The 25,316-nt window shown below is 41.8% G+C and overlaps 1 protein-coding gene across 3 annotated transcripts in view; it reads right to left on the bottom strand.

The window, feature by feature from the left end:
* Window positions 1-255: 255 nt before the first annotated feature.
* The window catches only part of LOC126284155 (protein ABHD11-like), a 70,540-nt gene continuing 45,479 nt past the window's right edge, over window positions 256-25,316 (bottom strand). For 2 of the 3 annotated variants that reach the window (XM_049982878.1, XM_049982879.1), the window contains one exon: window positions 256-558. In XM_049982878.1, the coding sequence (XP_049838835.1) occupies window positions 414-558 (145 nt within the window). In that variant the 3' untranslated portion in view covers window positions 256-413. Of the gene's footprint in view, window positions 559-15,397; window positions 15,616-25,316 lie in introns of all 3 variants that reach the window. The other variant, XR_007551443.1, reaches the window with a different exon arrangement.

Below are 25,316 nucleotides of genomic sequence, written 5' to 3'. Positions count from 1 at the left end.
GATAAATAAATAAATAAATAAATAAATGTTATATTACTGCTTAACCAAATGCCATTCAGTGTTATAGTTCAAGATATTCAAGACAGGTCCCCTTGAATGTTTTGAAGTGAATTTTGAAATCCAAAGACCAAGAGGCTTACTTAAAGTGCCACATTAAAATAAAATTTATTTACTTAGCTAGTACACAATAGCACCATTAAGTATGTTCAATGAAGGAGATAATGTTAAACATGTGAAAATTAATTTTATGACAACTGGTTTGTATTCATCATTTATTGGAAACCTTATTTAATATGACAAAGTAATGTATACAAAATAAATTACAATAAATTTTATTTGAACACAGGAAACCAAAACTTAAATAAATCTTAAAAATAAATGAGCCACTCAACTATCACTTTCAAAAGAAAGAGTTAATTCTTATTTCCTGTTAAAAATCTGCAGACTTCTTCCACAAACTCATTAGGTTTATCTGCATGTACCCAGTGTCCAGCACCGGGAATGTACTTGAAAGTTGCTGATGGGAAGATTTTCTTAATTTCCTGCTCATCTTCTTTTCTAGAGAAGGAAAAAATATTCCAATGCATTGCAACTAAATATACAGCATCAAGTATATAAGTATACCAAGTACAATCGACAACCCCCCCCTACACTACCTGCGCGCGCACACACATGCAAGCACGCACAGAGAGAGAGAGAGAGAGAGAGAGAGAGAGAGAGAGAGAGAGAGAGAGAAATACTTATTGACATTAACAAACTAAAAGTAGGGTAAATTAGTTTCCAGACCAATACACACAAAACACCTGTGGCAGCACATACTACCGAACAATGCAAATTCATACATTCGTTATGTGGATTCTGACCAGTAATGACACAACTGAGCATCGCTGGTTGTGTTTAAAATGACCACCGGCAGTGACAATACATGCTTCCTGTCTGGTATCAAATGACTGCTGCACACATGCTAGTATTTCAGTGGAGGTGTTCGAGTAGGCTGCAGAAATATGTTATCATTGGATATAGTTGGTATGTCTGTGACGACAGTGCCTTTCAGCTTTCTCCACAGAAAAAAGCTTGCATGTGTCAAATCCAGCAAATGGGCCAGCAAAGACACAGCACTACTTCATCCAAATGGGAAACAATTCATGAAGCTGTAGTACTTCGTGCACTATGGGCTGGACAGCCATCATGTTGGTACCAGAGATTCCTCCTACTCTATTGAGGACCATCTTCTAGCATCTGTAGACGATAGTATGCTAGGAGGCTGCGATACTTGGGTGCATTCCGTGTTCAGTCAGTCAGACATGGGCCTATGAGCTGATGGTTCACTATCCCACACCACATGTCTACACTCTTTCGACGCTGACATTCCATCTGACAAAGCCAACAGGGCTTGACAACAGACCGATAGTGCATGTTTTGGCAGTTCACATAACCATGATAGGTAAATGTGGCATCATCACTAAAGAAGATGCATTTGGAGGACCCTGTTATAATGCCCATGTATAGGAGTTAATGTGATTCTTATAATAGTTTCCATGCACCTTTTGATGGAGAGAGGTGTGATAGGGATGGAACCTATGTCGATGGAGAATACATACGACACTTGCCTAAGTCATGCCATTTCCTCATGCGATTTCCTCATGCGATTTCCTCATGCGATTGCATGGGAGCTAATGTACGAATCAACTGCAACAGCAGCAAGAATATTATTTTCCCCCCTCTTCTGTTGTCACTTTGTCCTGTTATGTTGTCTAGGTGTTACACTACCACTTTCATGTAACTGTTTGATGAGGATGATACATAATTGACAAGATGACTTGCCGCATACACCACATAAGAATGAACTGCATTCTTCCTACACTCTCCCTACACCATAAGCATATCAGCTTTTTCTGCATCGGTAAATCCCATCATCCCTCCGAACCTACTGCTTGGACTGTCGCACACTGACTGACTAGCAAGTCACATTGCACTCAAGCATCACACAAGCACACTGTAAGCAAACAACAACATTGTATCAAGCAATTACACAGATTCAATGACACAAACATGTGTCGGTGTGGAAACACTGCACAATATGGTATCTCGTAAATGGCTTGCACTACACTGCTGCAACGAACACCAGTGACATTCTAATTTACCTTACTTACATTTTGTGAATGACATTGTTCCATTTGCACAAAGACTCTTTCTAAGTATTATTACAATCTGTGTATAGACTAGCAATATGAACCTGACTACCAAGCCAACATCAATAGCAAGTTCTATTTCCCCAATATCCATGGTGCAAATTATATATATCACACACAAAATTTCGATCTTTCGCAACCCACGGCTGCTTCGTCAGGAAAGAGGGAAGGAGAGGGAAAGATGAAAGGATGTGGGTTTTAAGGGAGAGGGTAAGGAGTCATTCCAATCCCGGGAGCGGAAAGACTTACCTTAGGGCAAAAAATAAGACAGGTACACACACACACACATCTTTCCCTCTCCTTCCCTCTTTCCTGACGAAGCAACAATGGGTTGCGAAAGCTCGAAATTTTGTGTGTGTGTTTGTGTGTTTTTTTATTGTGCCTGTCTACCAGCACTTTCCTGCTTGGTAAATCATGGAATCTTTGTTTTTAATATATTTTTCCCATGTGGAATGTTTCTTTCTAGTGTGTGTGTGTGTGTGTGTGTGTGTGTGTGTGTGTGTGTGTGTGTGTGTGTGTGCACGCGTGCGTGCGTGTGTGTGTGAGAGACAGAGAGAGAGAGAGAGAGAGAGAGAGAGAGAGAGAGAGAGAGAGAGAGAGACTGTTTCAATTATAGTGGAAATTGTCATGACCACAATGGAATTATTGCTCTCTAGTCAATATAAAATATTTTGCTAAAAGACAGCTAAGCAGTAATCTGCACAGTAAAACCACACTAAAAACTGGTGGTTCGTCACCAGAAAAGGAACCCATTATCTGAAGAGCATTGCCATTTCTCAGACTGTGTATCTGAAAATCACTTGTTACCTTCTGGGTGGCTTAAGTGAAAACAAGCCATATACCAGGTTTTCAAAATGAGTTGCAGGGTCCTAAGAGTTTGTAGCATTCCTTACATTCAACTTACACTTATAAACAATACATCAAATGAAAGAGCAACAGTGCTGTTTGTATATCTTATCTGTGTGTATGTGCATGCACTGTTTCTGTGTCTTCTGCTAGAATGTGCTAGTAGCAAATATTGCAACCAGTGAATAGAAAGCTTTTAGTGTTTTATGGTTTGCAAGGACAGAATATGTTGTTACAGTATAATGTGCATTCTGTAGTAAGTTCCACTGTAATCTCCAAATGACAACATACATAGGTGAATTAGTAATTCAAGTGATGTCTGTGTGGAGACTTAAGGAGATGCTGACTAATAGGTCCTTATCTTTGCAGTTGTTACAAGCTCTAAATCATACAAACTGCAGTTTATATGCCAACTTTGCAAATGAATGTTATTGCATGATGACAAAGACTTTCTGAATTGAATCGTCTCCAGTGATGAATCAACATTTTACTTAAGTAACAGTGTGAACACACACAATGTGTGCATCCTAGGGTCAGCACATCCTCACGAAATGGTACAGCTGCATTTCGATGAAGAAACTGCTACTTGTGTTTCTTATCTTTATGTGCTTCAACTACGTCTGTTCCTGCATTTAAAGAAGCTGAACAACTGAGCTTTATTTGGCAGCAAGATGGTGCACTACCACACTCGATAACTCAGTACACAACTGGTTAAACAATGTTATACTCAACCACTGGATTGCTTGCAAGGGCCAAATGACAGAGTTTGTTTTTCTTGGCCCCCACACTCACTCAATCTGACAACAAGCGATTTATACTTTTGACTACAAATCAAAATATCCTGGGTCCCAGGTTCAAAACTCGCCATTGCTCAAATTTTGAATAAAAATCATCAGCAATGGTGAGCAAAGACTTCTGGCATAAGAAGTCACCCTCGTGCTGCTAATGGCCCAGCCAAAGAGGGTGGAGGAGTGGACAGCAGTTCAGGACACTCTCTTGCCCTTTAGGTGGGAAACTGTCCCTATAAGATGGAAGAATCAGCAATGATCAATGGGTTGAGGATGCAAAAGGCAATGGAAACTACTGCATTAAAATCACATTTGTATATCCAAGCAATGTGGCTTCTAACTGAAAGTGTCATAATGATCTTTCCACTGGCAAATGATTCCAGACAATCCCCCATTCGGATCTCCAGGAGGGGACTCCCAAGGGAGAGGCAACCACAAAAAAAAGAGTGAATAATAAATGTAAATGTAATGTTCTATGAGTCAGAGCATGAAATGTCAGAAGTTTGAACATGGTAGGGAACCTAGAAAATCTGAAAAGGGAAATGCAGAGGCTCAATCTAGATACAGCGGGGGCCAGTGAAGTAAAATCGAAAGAAAACAAGCATTTCTGGTCAGATGGGTAAGGGTAATATCAACAGCAGCAAAAACATGGTGTAACGGGAGAAGAGTTCATCATGAATACGAAGGCAGGGCAGATAGTGAGTTGCTGTGAACAGTTCACTGAGAGGGTTGTTACCATAATTGAGAACAAATCAATACCAGTAAGAATAGTTCAGGTATGTGTGCCAACATCACATGCAGATGATAAGGGTTATTGGAGAATAAGGGCTTGATAGTAGGAAGAACAGAGGAGAAAAACTAATTGAGTGCTGCAAAAATATCAGTTAGTAATAATAAATATTCTGTTCAAGAATAACAAGAAAAGGAGGTATGCTTGGAAAAGGATGGGAGATACAGGAAGATTCCAGTTACATCATGTTCATGCAGTGATTCCGAAATCAGATATTGGATCGTAAAGCATACACAGGAACAGAGATAGACTATGATCCAATTTAATTACAATGAAGAGTAGGCTGAAGTCTAAGAAATTAGTGCAGAAGAATCAAAACAAAGAAGTGGGATACAGAAGTACTAATGAAGAGATACATTAGAAGTTCTCTGATGCTACAGATACTGTGACAATGAATAGCTCAGTTGACAGCTTTTGTAGAGGAATGGGCATCTCTAGAAAGGGCAATCACAGAAGCTGGTATGAGAAACTTAGGTAGAAGGATGATAACTACGAATAAACCATGGTTAACAGAATAAATACTTCAGTGGATCGACAAAAGGAGGAAATCCAAAAATGTGCAGGGAAATTCAGGAACACACTGTCATTTAGGAATATAATAAACAGGAAGTGCAGGAAAACTAAGGTGGAATGACTGCATGAAAAATGTAAAGAAATCTAAAAAGAAAAGATAGTTGGAAGAATGCATTCACCAAGCAGAAGTAAAACAATCTTTGGTGAAATTACAAGCAAGGGCAGTAACATTAAGAGCACTATTGGATTCCACTGTTTAATACAGAGGAGAGAGTGGATGAGTGGAAAGAGTACACTGACGGCCTCTATGAGACAGAGGACTTGGCCTAATGACATGATAGAAGAAGAAAAATGAGTCGACAGGTAACAGAGAGGTGATCCAATATTTCATCACTGTTTGAAAGAGCTTTGTTTTTGTTTTGTTTTAGGGCACAAAAACAAGTGGGGTCATACGCACCCAAGACAAAACTATAGAACATGAAGACAGAGAGGAGTTAAAAAAACTACTGTATGTCAAGCCCAATTGACATAAGAGAAGACAGATAAAAGCAGGGATGTGAAGAAAGGGCTACAAACAGCACTGTACAGAAATGGAGGTCCAAAACTAAAAATTAAGCGATCTTCACAATATTGCTTCAGATAAAAAGTGAAAAGCAGTCAACAGCCCATGCAGCATCTGCTAAAATGGCTAATAACTTAGCAGACAAAACCAAACAGGAACGTAAACAGTTAAAAAATGGGCATTCCATCAGGAAGTGGTGGGCAGTTAAAACTTGGGCGCAATGTGTACAGAGAGGTGGGGGAGCACCACTTATCAAATGGCGATGGCTAAAACGTCAGTGCTCAATACACAACTTAGTTAAAATGACCTCCTCCTGGAGGAAGGGTCAAGAGGAGGTTGTCCAACCTGCTGGGAGACACTTAATAATCCAGAGTTTACTCCCTTGAAGAGAGGACCAATGACAATGCTAAAGGAACACAACCTCCTGACAGACGGCAACACAGAGATCACTGGAGGAAATATAGGAACTAGTGGGCTGAGGTACGAGGACAGCAGCCTCTGCAGCAGCCTCGTTTCCTGGCAGACCGAGATGACCAGGAACCCACATAAACATCACAGCGGTTCCACCAAGAGTGAGCAAGTGACAGTTTTCCTGGACCTGTTGCATTCAAGGGATGGGAGGTGTACAGCGCACACAGACTTTGAAGGGCGCTGAGAGAGTCTGAGCAGAGAACACAACTGAGAAGTCTGTGTTGCCAAATGTACTCCGTGGCCTGACACAGTGCAAAGAGTACAGCTGTAAATGCTGAGCAGTGTGCTGGAAGCTGATACTAAAAGACGTGGGCGCCAATGACAACGGCACACCTGACACCACGTACAGTCTGAGAGCCATCAGTGTACACAGAGGTACTATCGCAAAATTCCATGCAGAGGTTGTGAAACTCAAGGCAATAGAGCGAGGCTGGAGTAGTATCCTTAGGTAGTGAATGAAGATCAAGATTAATGCAGGCCACTTCACGAAGCCAAGGTGTTGAAGGGTTCACACCCACTGGAAAAGTTGCAGATAGTGTGAAGTCAAGCCGCTGGAGCAAGTGCCGAAAGCAGACTCCAGGAGGTGACAGAGAAGGGGGATGCACTGTATACTGGCGATCAAAGGGATCATCGAAGGAGGAGGCATAGGATGAGTGACCATGCATGGCAGACAAACAGCCAACATACCTGCCGAGGAGAAAGTCATGGCGGTAGGACAGTGATAGTTCAGCAGCTTCAGCATACAGACTCTCAACCGGGCTAGTGTAAAAGGCGCCAGTGGCCAAATGGATGCCACAATAGAGGATAGTGTTAAGATGGCATAAAAGGGATGGACGTGCAGATGCGTAAACAAAGCACCCATAGTCTAGTTACGAACGGACAAGGAACCAGTACAAACATAGGAGGGTAGTTTGATCGGCACCCGAAGAAGTACTGCATACAGCGGGCTGCCAGGTAAGTCACATGGGATGACAAAGAGTGTTTCCTATTGAGCATGAGCCCCAGGAATTTCGTAGTTTCAACAAACAGAAGATCAACGGCCCAATATGTAAAGATGGTGGGAGAAACCAATTGAGCTGCCAGAAATTCATGCAGATGGTTTTGTCAGTTATATGCTCTTGGCTTCTAATGGATGTTATAAATGTTCTCACTCATAAACAATAACATTAAAGGTGCTGAGGTGCCTGTTCTGTGAGGTTAGAGTGGGGTCCAATAATGCCATATGCATCCATGTCTATTTCTGTGAGCCACAGTATGGTGTGTGGCAGAGGGTTTCAATAGCAAACTTCTATTTGAGCACAACACCTCTCTTTTTAGACCTTGCCACTGGAGTTTGTAGAAAATCTCCATGAGGCTGTCATGGTCTCTGTTGGATCTTATCTAACTCATCTATTAATGCAAACTGGTGAGGATATCAGACTGAGAGTGATGTTCAAAAACTGATCAAATAAGTGTTTTGTAAGCCACATCTCTAATGGATGAATTACATTTCCTTGAGATTCCTCCACAATGAATCTCAGCTTGGCATCCAATTTTCCTAAAATTTGTTTCATGTGACCATTCTAGTTTAGGTCATTCTGGACAGTTACTCGTACATATTTTACAGCAATTACTGTATCCAGTACTTATTGCCAATGGCATAATCATACAGAAGTGGATTTATTTGCCCACTTATACTACACTGATTTATGTTCAATATCAACTGCAACGCCCTCCAGTAACTATTGATCCCCTGCAGATTTCCTACATTTCACTACAGTCTTCTGGTGTTGCTACCTTGCTATAGATGATCACATTATCTGTGAACAGCCTCACTGAGATTCCAGTGTTATGCTCTAGAACATTTACACATAAAGTAACAGTCTTATCACATTTCCTCGGGGTGCTCCTGAAATTACATATGTAGATATTGTTCCATTAAGAGTGATGTGTTGGCTTCTGTCTGCAAGTAAGTCCTGAAGCCTGTTACAAATATGGTCAAACAATCAATATATTCATATTTTATTCATTAAATGACAGTGCGGAACTATATCAAATGCTTTCCTGAAGAAGTCAACAAAACAACTTCAATCTGGGTGCCATTGTCTACAACACTCTGGATCTCATGAACAGACAGTGTGAGCCGAGTTTCACAAGATCTCCGTTTGTAGAAATCCATGTTGATTTTCATAGGAGTTTTTTATTGCCACAATATGCGTGCATAATACATGTTCCTATTCTACAACAAAGTCATATCAGTGATATAATTATCTGCTTCTGTCTTATGACCCTTCTTGAGAACTGGAATGACCTGCAATTTTCCAATTGCTTGGGACCCTTTCTTGTTCCAGCAACCTATGGTAAACTGCTGTTAGAAGAGAAGCAAGTTTTTTTGCATAATCTCTGAAAAATCTCTCGTGTATTTCATCCAAATCATGATGCCTTTCCACTATTAAGCCATTGTAATTGTTTTTCATGATCACTCCTTTTAATATCTGTCATTTTGTTGTTCATTTGATCGAATGGAGGAGGAGATAGTGTTTAACATCCCGTCGACAATGAGGTCATTAGAAATGGAGCGCATTTCAGACCAAAATTCTGAATTCTGTCCTTCAAAACACTTTTACCATGGCAAAGCATAATACGGTTCCTCCTTTCGGTCACACTGAGTGGTGTAGTGCAGTTGTTAACACCCCATTCTTGCATTCATGAGGACAATGGTTCAATCCTGCATCTACCCAACCTGATTTAGATTTTCTGCGATTTCCCTAAATTGCTTAAGACAAATGCCAGGATGGTTCCTTCAAAAGAACACGGCTGTTTTTCTTCTTTATCTTCCCCAATCTGAAATGCGCTCCATTTCTAATGACCTCATTGTCGACGGGATGTTAAACACTATCTCCTCCTCCATTCGATCAAATGAACAACAAAATGACAGATATTAAAAGGAGTGATCATGAAAAACAATTACAATGGCTTAATAGTGGAAAGGCATCATGATTTGGATGAAATACACGAGAGATTTTTCAGAGATTATGCAAAAAAACTTGCTTCTCTTCTAACAGCAGTTTACCATAGGTTGCTGGAACAAGAAAGGGTCCCAAGCAATTGGAAAATTGCAGGTCATTCCAGTTCTCAAGAAGGGTCATAAGACAGAAGCAGATAATTATATCACTGATATGACTTTGTTGTAGAATAGGAACATGTATTATGCACGCATATTGTGGCAATAAAAAACTCCTATGAAAATCAACATGGATTTCTACAAACGGAGATCTTGTGAAACTCGGCTCACACTGTCTGTTCATGAGATCCAGAGTGTTGTAGACAATGGCACCCAGATTGAAGTTGTTTTGTTGACTTCTTCAGGAAAGCATTTGATATAGTTCCGCACTGTCATTTAATGAATAAAATATGAATATATTGATTGTTTGACCATATTTGTAACAGGCTTCAGGACTTACTTGCAGACAGAAGCCAACACATCACTCTTAATGGAACAATATCTACATATGTAATTTCAGGAGCACCCCGAGGAAATGTGATAAGACTGTTACTTTATGTGTAAATGTTCTAGAGCATAACACTGGAATCTCAGTGAGGCTGTTCACAGATAATGTGATCATCTATAGCAAGGTAGCAACACCAGAAGACTGTAGTGAAATGTAGGAAATCTGCAGGGGATCAATAGTTACTGGAGGGCGTTGCAGTTGATATTGAACATAAATCAGTGTAGTATAAGTGGGCAAATAAATCCACTTCTGTATGATTATGCCATTGGCAATAAGTACTGGATACAGTAATTGCTGTAAAATATGTACGAGTAACTGTCCAGAATGACCTAAACTAGAATGGTCACATGAAACAAATTTTAGGAAAATTGGATGCCAAGCTGAGATTCATTGTGGAGGAATCTCAAGGAAATGTAATTCATCCATTAGAGATGTGGCTTACAAAACACTTATTTGATCAGTTTTTGAACATCACTCTCAGTCTGATATCCTCACCAGTTTGCATTAATAGATGAGTTAGATAAGATCCAACAGAGACCATGACAGCCTCATGGAGATTTTCTACAAACTCCAGTGGCAAGGTCTAAAAAGAGAGGTGTTGTGCTCAAATAGAAGTTTGCTATTGAAACCCTCTGCCACACACCATACTGTGGCTCACAGAAATAGACATGGATGCATATGGCATTATTGGACCCCACTCTAACCTCACAGAACAGGCACCTCAGCACCTTTAATGTTATTGTTTATGAGTGAGAACATTTATAACATCCATTAGAAGCCAAGAGCATATAACTGACAAAACCATCTGCATGAATTTCTGGCAGCTCAATTGGTTTCTCCCACCATCTTTACATATTGGGCCGTTGATCTTCTGTTTGTTGAAACTACGAAATTCCTGGGGCTCATGCTCAATAGGAAACACTCTTTGTCATCCCATGTGACTTACCTGGCAGCCCGCTGTATGCAGTACTTCTTCGGGTGCCGATCAAACTACCCTCCTATGTTTGTACTGGTTCCTTGTCCGTTCGTAACTAGACTATGGGTGCTTTGTTTACGCATCTGCACGTCCATCCCTTTTATGCCATCTTAACACTATCCTCTATTGTGGCATCCATTTGGCCACTGGCGCCTTTTACACTAGCCCGGTTGAGAGTCTGTATGCTGAAGCTGCTGAACTATCACTGTCCTACCGCCATGACTTTCTCCTCGGCAGGTATGTTGGCTGTTTGTCTGCCATGCATGGTCACTCATCCTATGCCTCCTCCTTCGATGATCCCTTTGATCGCCAGTATACAGTGCATCCCCCTTCTCTGTCACCTCCTGGAGTCTGCTTTCGGCACTTGCTCCAGCGGCTTGACTTCACACTATCTGCAACTTTTCCAGTGGGTGTGAACCCTTCAACACCTTGGCTTCGTGAAGTGGCCTGCATTAATCTTGATCTTCATTCACTACCTAAGGATACTACTCCAGCCTCGCTCTATTGCCTTGAGTTTCACAACCTCTGCATGGAATTTTGCGATAGTACCTCTGTGTACACTGATGGCTCTCAGACTGTACGTGGTGTCAGGTGTGCCGTTGTCATTGGCGCCCACGTCTTTTAGTATCAGCTTCCAGCACACTGCTCAGCATTTACAGCTGTACTCTTTGCACTGTGTCAGGCCACGGAGTACATTTGGCAACACAGACTTCTCAGTTGTGTTCTCTGCTCAGACTCTCTCAGCGCCCTTCAAAGTCTGTGTGCGCTGTACACCTCCCATCCCTTGAATGCAACAGGTCCAGGAAAACTGTCACTTGCTCACTCTTGGTGGAGCCGCTGTGATGTTTATGTGGGTTCCTGGTCATCTCGGTCTGCCAGGAAACGAGGCTGCTGCAGAGGCTGCTGTCCTCGTACCTCAGCCCACTAGTTCCTATATTTCCTCCAGTGATCTCTGTGTTGCCGTCTGTCAGGAGGTTGTGTTCCTTTAGCATTGTCATTGGTCCTCTCTTCAAGGGAGTAAACTCTGGATTATTAAGTGTCTCCCAGCAGGTTGGACAACCTCCTCTTGACCCTTCCTCCAGGAGGAGGTCATTTTAACTAAGTTGTGTATTGAGCACTGACGTTTTAGCCATCGCCATTTGATAAGTGGTGCTCCCCCACCTCTCTGTACACATTGCGCCCAAGTTTTAACTGCCCACCACTTCCTGATGGAATGCCCATTTTTTAACTGTTTACGTTCCTGTTTGGTTTTGTCTGCTAAGTTATTAGCCATTTTAGCAGATGCTGCATGGGCTGTTGACTGCTTTTCACTTTTTATCTGAAGCAATATTGTGAAGATCGCTTAATTTTTAGTTTTGGACCTCCATTTCTGTACAGTGCTGTTTGTAGCCCTTTCTTCACATCCCTGCTTTTATCTGTCTTCTCTTATGTCAATTGGGCTTGACATACAGTAGTTTTTTTAACTCCTCTCTGTCTTCATGTTCTATAGTTTTGTCTTGGGTGCGTATGACCCCACTTGTTTTTGTGCCCTAAAACAAAACAAAAACAAAGCTCTTTCAAACAGTGATGAAATATTGGATCACCTCTCTGTTACCTGTCGACTCATTTTTCTTCTTCTATCATGTCATTAGGCCAAGTCCTCTGTCTCATAGAGGCCGTCAGTGTACTCTTTCCACTCATCCACTCTCTCCTCTGTATTAAACAGTGGAATCCAATAGTGCTCTTAATGTTACTGCCCTTGCTTGTAATTTCACCAAAGATTGTTTTACTTCTGCTTGGTGAATGCATTCTTCCAACTATCTTTTCTTTTTAGATTTCTTTACATTTTTCATGCAGTCATTCCACCTTAGTTTTCCTGCACTTCCTGTTTATTATATTCCTAAATGACAGTGTGTTCCTGAATTTCCCTGCACATTTTTGGATTTCCTCCTTTTGTCGATCCACTGAAGTATTTATTCTGTTAACCATGGTTTATTCGTAGTTATCATCCTTCTACCTAAGTTTCTCATACCAGCTTCTGCGATTGCCCTTTCTAGAGATGCCCATTCCTCTACAAAAGCTGTCAACTGAGCTATTCATTGTCACAGTATCTGTAGCATCAGAGAACTTCTAATGTATCTCTTCATTAGTACTTCTGTATCCCACTTCTTTGTTTTGATTCTTCTGCACTAATTTCTTAGACTTCAGCCTACTCTTCATTGTAATTAAATTGGATCATAGTCTATCTCTGTTCCTGTGTATGCTTTACGATCCAATATCTGATTTCGGAATCATTGCATGAACATGATGTAACTGGAATCTTCCTGTATCTCCCATCCTTTTCCAAGCATACCTCCTTTTCTTGTTTTGAAGGACAGAATTCAGAATTTTGGTCTTTTTTCTTTTGTTTTGTTGCCAGTATCATCACTGAGTGACTGAACATATGAACTGAACATACTTAATGACTTCACATGAACTTATCAGAGTTTTTAGTTAGATCAGATGGCAATATTTTACTTTCACATTCATTGAACATTTTCTTGAAACTGCTCTCTTTAAGCTTTTCTTTTTTTGCTTCATTTTGCTAGGCACATAGGCTTTGACTTCACTTACACCAGTGATGAAGCTCTCTTTGCTTTTGTAGCAACATTGTACCATGGTTATTTAACCACAGGGTATCTTCCCACTCCATTAAAATCGTGCTCAACACATACTTGTTTAAGGTGTATCAAACACTGCTTTTGAATTTTATCCATTTGTGCTCCACATTTCCATCCTCCGAACTGACCTCCGAACTGCTGGCTACACAAATACTTTGCAATTTGTATCCTGTCACTCTTGCTAAACAAAAATATTTTCCTACATTTCTTAACATTCCTTATAATGTCTTTAGTGATTGATGCTGTCACAGCCTGACGATCACTGAACCATCCTGAACATTAACCGATTTGATAAGTTCAGGACTGTCTGTTGCTAGGAGGTGTAAGACATTGTGGTATTAGTTTGTTCTCTCAGTATCTGCTCAAACTAATTTACAAACCCTTCTGAATAATATTACATGAATCTCAGTCTCTGAAACCAGCTGTGATTAAATTGAAGTCTTCACCTATCACAATAGCATGATAAGGAAACTTATTCATGATATTCAGCAAGTTCTCTCTGAAATACTCTGCCAGTACAAGTTCTGCTGTAGGTATTCAATAAAAGCATCTATTTGTCACATTTAACCTACCAATAGTTTATGATTTGTAATTAATGAAAACTTTGAGCCAAACAGACAGACATGGATATTCCTGATGCCAAACAATATGATCGAAACCTACATCTCGATCTGTGAGAAGTCTCATTGTGCTGGATCCACTGATTTCGATGAATAGGTGATAGGCTGTTCTGAGTTGTTTTCATTCCTGTGCACTAATGCTGCCTCAATGCCATAAGGAGAAGTGACAGCTGTCAATGTTAAGGACATTGGGGGATATTTTGAGGGTCGTATCTGTTAGCATTGTACTTGATCTTGCCCTTCTTTGAGACTGCTGGTGCTGTACGGTCATTAACAAGAGATGACTTAGTCTGCTTCATTGCGGGTCATCCACCCTGATGCATCCCACTCTGATCAGGGGCTCTTCCCACAGGTGCCACCTGACCACAGCAGAGGCCACCTGGCATGATGGCTGTTGCTGGGAGTCTTGATGTCCCAGGAAGACAAGCATCCACTCCTTGGCATACATGGTGAGTTCACAGCTCAGATATCAGCAGTGCAATCCCTGTGTTGTCAGGGGGCTACCACCAAATGGGCACATGATGGCCTCACCACAACAGACTGGCTATGTGCTGGATACTGGGTGCACAGAAATCCAATGTCTTGGGGGCGAAAGAGGACAGGAGACAACAAAAGAAGATGACATACCCTGGAAAGTGTCCTCACCCATATAGTTGAATTGCAGGTGGAGATGCAAAGCCATGACAAGATGTTCAGAAGGTCAAGTCTAAGGGCACTATGGACAACTCTTGCACCATGTAAGGCATCCTTCTCTATATGGCCTGCACTTCTGTAGAATTTGAAAAGCTGCAGGTCAAACCATAAAATGGGACCTGAACTTACATGGCTGAAAAGTGAGAGACTCCTTTTATTTGCCTCTTACAACAAACAGGGGCTATTCTAACCCCTGGACCCGCACTGGGTTACGTTTGTGATTCTTAATCTACAGGCAGCTGTAAATAACTGCCAGGTAAATTCAGACTCTTCTATCCCAGCAGCCTGGGGTCAACAGAGTTCTTGTTTGACTGCTGCACACAGAGTGATGAACAAGTCACTGTATTTGGGTGGTGGCCACCTTTGAAGTCTGATGCACAGCCCAAGTTTGATTTAAATGTAGGTGCAAATGCATAACAGAACTCATCAATTTCCTAAACTGGGACTGCGTCCGAAATGACTTTGACTTCACAGGAGACAGAAAATTCAAATGCTGTAGAAACGTCTAATGTGAAAATGTTGGTACCTGAAGGATGGCGGCTGATGAATTTGGTGACCGAGAACATGACTTGTTAGTTGGCCTTAGTAACTGAGAAATGACCAGAAGGGGGGTGGAACTGCCCTAAAAGCTACCAAATACCAAGACAATTACCTGATTAATTAGTGAAACTGTGGTCCCAGGATCAACTTGAACAAATACCTGGTTGGAAATCCTAAGATACAGGAACAATTTCCACACTAGAGGCTACGGACTGCAGCACACACATGGTTCCTCGCTGCAGGATTATAGCAGATACCCAATTCCATCACACTGACCTAGGGTTCCCCTCTTCTCCAAAGTGTGTTCAGTGTACCCATCTCTGGACACACTGCTCGTAACTGAGTGCCTGACAATGGCAACATGTCTGACCAACAAAATATTGTGGCCATCGGACAGTATGAACTGGTACTACACCTATGGAATGTTTGTCATGAGGTGTTCACCAGCCATCCAATTTCAGTGTTGCTGTGTGCACTTCTAGATCTGGAGTCAGCTGAAAAAAAAAGAGAAGTTGGGATAAGAAACTTGGCAGTCTGAGTCTGTGCATATGAAATTGCATTTGTAGCTCAGTTTTTACAAATCAGTTACCCAAGAAGGGTATGTTTGTGGCATTTGTGGAACTCTAACCCTGAGGTAACAACGTGATACCTCTGGCAATAGTGTGCATATGCCGGTGAACGAGACAACATCTTGGTTGAGCAGTGGCACTAACTTTCCAAGTAGGAAATATGTTTCTGGTGATGTCCATGACAAAAACAACAACTGCTCTCGTGAGTCTTCTGTAACCTGATGCACTGTGGAATTTAGAATCAGGAGACAAGCACATGTCCCTATCTTCCTTACCAGGGCATATGTGAGTGCCTACTGCCAGGTGCCCTAAGGTTTGGACTGATCGGCTCTTCTGCACAGTAAATTTGTCCATCATTACCTGCAGCAACGTCTGTAAAAACTCTGTCTGCTGCTACTGCTCCAGAAGACAAATCAATATGGCTTCCATGATACTAGAGAATGTCCTGTTTCCTTGTCATTAACATTGTTACCAGGAGGTGACACAGTCTTAGAAGTAGTAAGAACAAAATAACTCAAGACCAAAGACAGTGATTAAAGATAAGTGAAGAACAACCAAACAGGTTCAAAAGATGGACCAGGCAGGAAACCAAAACAATGTGATAACGCAGTAGAGTCAATCCGGATTCACATGTCAGCAAATATACACAACAAAAGTGAACATTAGAGTCATGAATCACCGACCCTACTTCTCTCTACCATGGCAAGGGTTACTGGCCAGAGCATTCACATGAAGAATATGGGTGACTGTAGTGCATCACAGGTACTGTTGCTGCCTATTGGCTGTCTAAGTAGTCTTATTCCAGCAGGCATTAAAATTTGCTGCGCCAGGATACAAAAGGATGTATGTGGGAATAAGTTGGTGGAAGCTCCACATGTAGATTTGTATGACGATGAATGCTTCCAAGTAGTATCACGTCTTCTAACCGAAAAACTGATACATGAAAGCATGGCTATAAGATCTCTATGTGGAGGAAAGCATGCTGAGGTATCATCCTCAGGATGATTAGGAAATTATCCTTGGACCTCCTGACTATGTAGTTTACTGTCTGTAGAGAAGATAATAATATAAACTAAACCAGAGGCTGAAAGCTTATGGATCCCAGGAAAGCCCCCTCCAAGTGACCTGTGAAAAGGCTGGCATAGGAAGGAGCCATCCTGATTCCCACAGCCACACCCCTGACGTTTGTATGTCTGCCCCTCAAAGGTGAAATACCTGTTGGTAAGTATAAATTTGATTTAAGTGAGCAGGAAGGATGTCATAGGTTTGGAATCAGGTGGCCACTTACTGAGGAAGTGTTCAGCAGCAGACAGACCATTGTACATGGGGGATGTTGGTAAAGAGGGAGGTGGCATCAATGGCGACAAGCAAGATGTGTGGTGGGAGTGGGGTGGGCACAGATTTCAAACTATTTAGGAAATGGTTGGTGGTTTTAATGAGGGATGTCTTTGCACTACGGCTGCAGTTGGTGATCACCTAAGGTAAATGTACAAGATTCTCTCAATCTAGATGTTTCCAGTCAGTACCATTTAAAAACACCCAAGAGAGTTCCCTACACATTTCATGTGAGCTGTAAAGTGCTGGATTTTATCACTTCCTGGGGCTGCTCGGCTGAAAGGGAGGGGAAACTACAGTTTCCCGAGGGCATGTAGTTTCACTGTATGGTTAAATGATGGTGGCATCCCCTCAAGTAAAATATTCCGGAGGTAAAATAGTGCCCCATTCAGATCTCTGGGCAGGAACTACTCAGGAGGATGATGTTATCAAGAGAAAGAAAACTGGCATTCTACCGATCAGAGTGTGGAATGTCACATCTCTTAATCGGGCAGGTAGGTTAGAAAATTTAAACAGGGAAATGGGTAGGTTAAAATTAGATATAGTGAGAATAATTGTAGTTCGGTGGCAGGAGGAACAATACTTATGGTCAGGTGAATACAGGGTTATAAATACAAAATCAAATAGGGGTAATGCAGGAGTGGGTTTAATAATGAATGAAGAAATAAGAATGCAGTTAAGCTACTTCAAACAGCACAGTGAACATATTACTGCAGCCAAGATAGACACAAAGCCCACGCCTACCGCAGTAGCACAAGTTTATATGCCAACTTGCTCTGCAGATGATGAAGAGATTGAAGAAATGTGTGATGCGATAAAAGAAATTATTCAGGTAGTGAAGGGAGATGAAAATTCTATAGTCATGTGGGACTAGAATTTGATAGTAGGAAAAGGAAGAGAAAGAAAAATAGTAAGTGAATATGGAATAGGGTTAAGGAATGAAAGAGGAAGCCACCTGGAAGAATTTTGCACAGAGCATAACGTAGTCATAGCTAACAATGGTTTAAGAATCATGAAGGAAGATTGTATACGTGGAAGAGACCTGGAGACTCTGGAAGCTTTCAGATAGATTATATAATGGTAAGACAGGTATAGGAATCGGGTTTTAAATTGTATTTCCAGGGGCAGATGTGGACTCTGACCACAATTTATTGGTTATGAACTGTGGATTAAAACTGAAGGAACTGCAAAAATGTGGGAATTTAAGGACATGGGACCTGGATAAACTGAAAGAACTGGAGGCTGTAGAGTCTCCGGGTGAACATTAAGGAACAAGAACAGAGGAAGGAAATACAGTAGAAGAAGAATGGGTAGCTTTGGGAGATGAAATAGTCAAGTCAACAGAGGATCAAGTAGGGAAAAAGACGATGGTGAGTACAAATCCTTGGGTAACGAGAAGAATTTAATTGATGAAAGGAAAAAACATAAAAATACAGTTAATGACGCAAGCAGAAAGGAATACAAATGTCTCAAAAATGAGATTGACAGGAAGTGCACAATGACTAAACAGGGATGGCTAGAGGACAAATGTAAGGATGTAGAGGCATATATCACTAGGGGGTAAGATAGATACTGCCTACAGGAAAATTAAAGAGACCTTTGGAGAAGAGAGAACCACCTGTATGAATATCAAGAGCTCAGACGGAAAACCAGTTCTAAGCAAAGAAGGGATATCAGAAAGATGGAAGGAGTATATAGAGGGTCTATACAAGGCTGATGTACTTGAGGGCAATATAATGGAAATAGAATAGGACATAGGTGAAGATGAAATGGGAGATATGATACTGCATGAAGAATTTGACAGAACACTGAAAGACCTAAGTTGAAGCAAGGCCCTGCGAGTAGACAACACTCCGTTAGAACTACTGATAGACTTGGGAGAGCCAGCCATGACAAAACTCTACCATCTGGTGAGGAAGATGAGACAGGCGAAATGCCCTCAGACTTCAAGAAGAATATAATAACTCCAATCTTAAAGAAAGCATGTGTAGACAGATGTGAAAATTACCAAACTATTGGTTTTAAGTCACAGCTGCAAAATACTAAAACAAATTCTTTACAGACAAATGGGAAAACTGGTAGAAGCCGACCTTGGGGAAGATCAATTTGAATTCCATAGAAACATTGGAACACACAAGGCAATACTGACCCTATGACTTATCTTAAAAGATAAATTAAGGACAGGCAAACATATATATTGGCCACGACATCTTGTTAGATGATTGTTGCAGTGTCTATGTGTTTATGGGTTGCATTTTTTCGTATTACTTGTGAAGCCAATGGCAGCACGGGATCTCTTGCCGCAATTGTCACAAGTGTATCTGGCTGCTGAGGCAGGAGCAGTGGTAGCATTGCGAAGCTTTTTCTGCCTTAATCTGTCTAACAAGCCTTCATCATGCTTCAACATTCCAGATGATATCTCATCGTGCTACTCTGGTCTCATGCTAGCCCGTGCCTCCCATCTGTTTTGATTTCAAAGCTCTCCATCTCTCGTTTACAGGAGTGCTTGAACCTCAATACAGGACGTCCTACAGGTCTTTTGGCTATAGAGATCTCTCCAAGCATCACCTCACATGGTAATCTCTCAGGATCCATACAGTAGACATGTCTGAGACAGCGGAGTCATCTCTGCTTCAAGATTCTGAAATACTGTTGCAGTTAGTTTTAGATAGCACTGCTTCGTTGGTCACTCGGTCCTTCCACGTTACTCCGAGGATGGATCTCAAGCACTGCATGTGGAAAGCATTAAGACGACGTTATTGTTTGGCATAGGTAGTCCATGTTTCCGATGCATACAAAAGGATCTGAGGACGCAAGTTTGATATACAAGAATTTTGGTGGTCAAAGAGAGTTTGTTGTTTTTCCAAACAGGTGTAGAGAGTTTACCAAAAGTTGTCACAGCTCTTCCAATGCGAGCATCAATTTCCTTGTCAACAGACATGTTTGATTCTATAATAGATCCAAGATAGCAGAAATTATCTACGACTTGGACAGTAGCGCCATCTAGTGTGATATTTGGCTTTGTGTTAGTACCCTGAACCATAATTACGGTCTTACTGCTGTTTACACTCATCAAGAATAGGTGGCATGCGTGACTAAATCTTGATACTAGATCTTGCAGCTCTTCTGCGGAGTTCGCAATAGTTGCAGCATCATCAGCATACAGGAGTTCAACAGCAACTATCTTGTAGCGCTTTGTCTTAGTCTTCAGAAGACTGACACTGAAAAGCCTTCCATCTTTCCTTGTATGCAGATGTACTCCAACATTGCAATTCTCGAAAGCCACTTGGAGCAGACCCGAGAGGAAAATTCCAAAAAGTGCAGGTGCCAACACACAGCCTTGTCTTATGCCACAGTTCATACTGAATGGTTTAGATGTACTACCATTGAAGATTACAAAGCCACACATATTGTCATGAAAAGAACTTATTAAAGACAGCAAAGTTGGGGGACATCCAATTTTTTCCAGTATGCTGTAGAGTCCCTCCCTACTGACAGTGTCAAAGTCTTTGTTGAGGTCAACAAAAGCCACATATAATGGCACTCTGTGTTCGCGGCACTTGTCTTGTAGTTGGTGCAAGGTGAATATCATGTCACTTGTGGATCTGCCAGTTCGAAATCCACACTGTGACTCAGGGTAGATCCGAGCAGCCAAGGTTTCCAGTCTCTTCAGGATTATCTTTGCATACGCCTTTCCAGCAATGCTCAAGAGAGATATTCCTCTATAGTTGCTACAATTACCTCTGTTGCCTTTTCCCTTATATATTGTTACTATATTTGCATCTCGCATGTCTTGAGGTACTGTGCCTTCTTCCCAGCACTGCAGTAGGATTTGATACAATATTGGCAAAATGCAGTCAAGTTTGATGATTTCTGCTGGTGAGTTATCACGGCCTGTACTCTTGCCTAGCTTTAGACTTTTAAGTGCGAGTTTTAATTCATCAACAGCGAGAGGATCATCAAGCTCAGACATAACTGGATAAGTTGGTAAATTACCCAGAGCTTCTGAAGAAATGTTGACCTCTTCTGAGTATAGTTTAGCATTGTGCTGCACCCATCTATCTAGCTGCTGTTTTGATGCCTTGATACATGCCACTATACTTTCTTTTGTCTCATCAGATCTGAATAGTTTTACAAAGGTTGATCCAATATCTATTTGCGCAATGGCGAGAAACTCATTGTAGAGCTGCTTTGCAGGCCTTGTATTCAGCTATTGCTCGTTGGTCTTTAGGATTATTCAGAACCTGTATATGAGCATTACGTTTCTTGTTTATATACGGATGCAACTCACTTTCACATTCAGTAAACCAAATATTCTGATAGCTGTCAGCATAATATTTTCTTTAGCTAGATGCCACATATTTTCGACGCTCTGTGCAGTTATAAATTGCTCAGGATTCAGTTTCATCTCAAGTTCTTCACTGAACTTTTTGTACAGCGCATCATCTTGAATGGCTTTGGTGTTGACCTTCACTCTTCGACAAACGCTCTCAGCTGATTGAATCTTCTTTGATGTGAACTGTGATTTGGTCATATCTAAAGAGTGATCAGTATCACAGTCAGCACTGTGACACGTGCGGGAATTAAGGACATGACGTAGGTCGCTTCTTCTGGTTATGATGAAGTCTAGCTGACGCCAATGGCCTCAACGTGGGTGTTTCCATGTTACTTTGTGCACGTCTCTGTTCTGGAAGTACGTGTTAGTGATGCAGAGAGAAAGAGAGAAAGTTCCAGCAGTCGCTGACTGTTCTCATTCATATTTCCAATGCCGTATGGGCCAATGCAGTCGGTCCACTTGTTCCATTTATTCCCAAACCTGGCATTAAAGTCTCCGAGTAACATGAGTTTATCTGATCCACAAACATTCTCCAGGCATTTCCGCAGGTCTGCATAGAACATTTCTTTGACTTAAGGTGGCGCTTTCATAGTGGGAGCATATGCAGAGATTAATGTGACGGCGTCCAATGTTGTCTTTAATCTCAAAGTTGTTAATTGTTCAGACATAGATTTTGGTTGTTTGCAGCAGCTGAGAAGACTGTTTCACACTACAAAGCTCACACCGTGTTCACGTCTTTGTCCAATTTCTCTCCCTTTTCAGAAAAAGGTGTAATTATCTTCACGCAGGCTGCCTTCCCCAGAGAGACAAGTTTCCTGTAATGCAGCCACATCAACGCCAAGACCCAGGAGTTCTCTGTCAATTATGGCTGTTTTTCTGACTATAGGGGCAGCATCTGTAGGAGTGTCATATCCGGGTAACGTAGCTCTGACATTCCAGGTGGCAAATTGGGCTCTTGAATAGTTGGTTTTGCTCATACGAGCTACTTTATTGTTGTTTTTTCCAGGTGCCTCAGTAACCCACCTTGTATCAAGCACTGTGAGATGCTTGCTGCTCCATACACTCATAGGTGGGGGACGGACTGGTACCTTACTGGCTGGGGGCTGCCCAGCTTGAGGAGGGCGGTAACCAGTCAGTTACCCGCAATGGGCTATCCCACCAATGAGTCACCCCTGGCGCCCGCACTCGCGTCCCTCAGCACCAGGCTCAAAATCGGTAACTGTGATTCCCTTTGTTGTTATCTGCACCTTTGCAGGCGCAGGCACAGGCACTGCGTCGCCTGGGTCGTATTTAAAAGCCACGAATTTGCCCAGCGTTCATAGCTTTCTCTCGACCCAAACAACTGTTTCCACAGGAGTGAAGGGTCACTATGTGTGGAGTTGAGTGGGTTGCAGGAGTTGCCGACTTGTTCAGGTTGAATCCTACTGTTGCCTACGGTACTCTGGATCTGTTGCCCCATCCACCAAGCATATGCACTGTTCCAGAGATCTCCTCCTCCGCCACAGCTGCCGTTGGGGACTTCACCCACAACCTTTGGGTAGGGTCCTGCATCAAACCCCGCAGAACTGGGGTGACAGAGATAGGAAACTGAAAGACACCCTGAGGCCTCAAAACCTAATACCATCGGGGTTGAAAAACAAGTAGGCCAACGGAGGCCGACAGGAAAGAAAACAGGAGGAGTCTGACACAAGTAAGTGGAAGAAATATCAGACTCAGCTCGGGGCCCCACAAGTGCTCCCACGAACTTCTAGATGAAGTCCCCAGGGGACATATGTTTCTAGTATTTGTAGAATTAGAGAAGGCATTTGACAATGTTGACTGGAATACTCTCTTTCAAATTCTGAAGATGGCAGGGATACAATACAGGGAGAAAAATGCTATTTACAATCTGTATAGAAATGAGTTGGTAATTATAAGAGTTGAGGGCATGAATAGGAAGCAGTTGTTGGGAAGGGAGTGAGACAGGTTTGTAGCTTATCCCCAATGTTATTCTATCTGAATGCTGAGGAAGCAGTAAAGGAAACACAAGAAAAATTTGGAGTATGAATTAAAATCCACGGAGAAGAAATAAAAACTGTGAGGTTTGCCAATGATATTTTAATTCTGTATGAGACAGCAAAGGATCTGGAAGAGCAGTTTAATGGAATAAACAGTGTCTTGAAAGGATGATATAAGATGAACCTCAAAAAAAAAAAAAAGCAAAATGAGGATAATAGAATGTAGTCGAACTATCTCAGGTGATGCTGAGGGAATTAGATTAGGAAACAAGATGCTTAAAGTAACATAAGTTTTGCTATTTGGGGACCAAAATAACTGATTATGGCCGAAGTAGAGAGGATATAAAATGTAGACTGGTGATGGCAAGGAAAGCATTTAGAAGAAGAGAAATTTGTTAACATTAAATACAGACTGAAGTGAGAGGAAATCTTTTCTGAAAGTATTTGTATAGAGTTTAGCATTGTGTGGGAATAAAACACGGACAATAAATAGTTTAGACAAGAAGGGAATAGATGCTTTCAAAATGTGGTGCTACAGAAGAATGCTGAAGAATAGATAGGTGGATTATGTAACTAATGAGGTGGTTCTGAGTAGAACTAAGAGGAAAAAAAAAAGTTGTGGTACAACTTGACTAGACGAAAGTATGAGTTTTGTAGTACACACTCTGAGGCATCAAGTGATCACCAATTTAGTATTTGAGGGAAGCATGGCAGATAAAAATCATAGAGAGAGACCAAAAGCTGAATACACTAAGTATATTTTTAAAAAATTTCATTCTCCTCCTGCAAAAAATTAAAAAAAAATTAGAGAAGACTGTGCAAAACTTTTTAAACACCCTTTGTAGTTGGTCACTCAATTGTTGGTTGGTTGGTTTGTTTGTGGGATTAAAGAGACCAGACTGCTACGGTCATCGGTCCCTTTTTCCAAAACTTAAAAACATCCACATAGAATAAAAACGAACAACAGAAAACAGGACAAGAAAGACAGACAGAGACCAGACAAAAGGAATTAAAATCACACAGTGTGTTACAGTGGTTGGCTGACCATAGACACACACACAGTGTGTTACAGTGGTTGGCCGACCATAGAGACAAAAAAAGGAAAAGCAAACCACCGAGAAACACATTTAAAACTCAATCTAAAATCGTAGGCCAAAGGCCAGACTCAACATAAAAGATACATATCAAACACTCAGATGAAGTGAAAAAAAGCCCCTGCCCAAATAAAATGCAAAACTAAGCCTGCTATGGCAGTGTCATTTGTTAAAAGGGCAGGGAGCGTGTCAGGCAGTGCGAATGTCTGCCTGAGCACAGCTAAAAGTGGACACTCCAACAAAATGTGGACCACCGTCAAAACAGATCCGCAGCGACATAAAGGTGGTTCCTCACGTCGCAATAAGTGGCTGTGCATCATCCATGTATGCCCGATGTGCAGTCGGCAGAGGACAACAGACTCCTTGCAAGACACGTGCAAGGAGGATCGTCACACACCGGTATCCTCCTTGATGGCCCGAAGTTTGTTTCGTGAAGGCAGCGCGTGCTATTCAGTGTCCCAATGCTCGAAAAATTTGCAGCGTAAGACAGCTCGCAAATCAGTCTCCGGGACGCCAATGTCCCAGGTCGGTTCACTGGTGGCCTGTTTGGCCAGGCTGTCAACATGTTCATTGCCCAGGATGCTGACACAACCAGGGGTCCACACAAAGACCACAGAACGGCCGCAGCAGACAAGAGTATGGAGGGACTCCTGGACAGCCATCATGACAAGAGCGAGGGAAGCACTGGTCGATAGCTTGTAAACCGCTCAGGGAGTCGCTACAGATAACGAAGGACTCACCTGAGCAGGAGTGGATATACTCTAGGGCACGAAAGATGGCGACCAGCTCAGCAGTGAAAATGCTGCAGCCAGCCGGCAATGAATGTTGTTCGTAGTGGTCCCCTAGAGTCAGAGCATAACTGAC

The sequence above is a fragment of the Schistocerca gregaria genome, chromosome 8, assembly GCF_023897955.1.
Source record: "Schistocerca gregaria isolate iqSchGreg1 chromosome 8, iqSchGreg1.2, whole genome shotgun sequence".
Lineage (NCBI taxonomy): Eukaryota > Metazoa > Arthropoda > Insecta > Orthoptera > Acrididae > Schistocerca > Schistocerca gregaria.
This window is presented reverse-complemented; position numbering and strand designations above follow the sequence as displayed.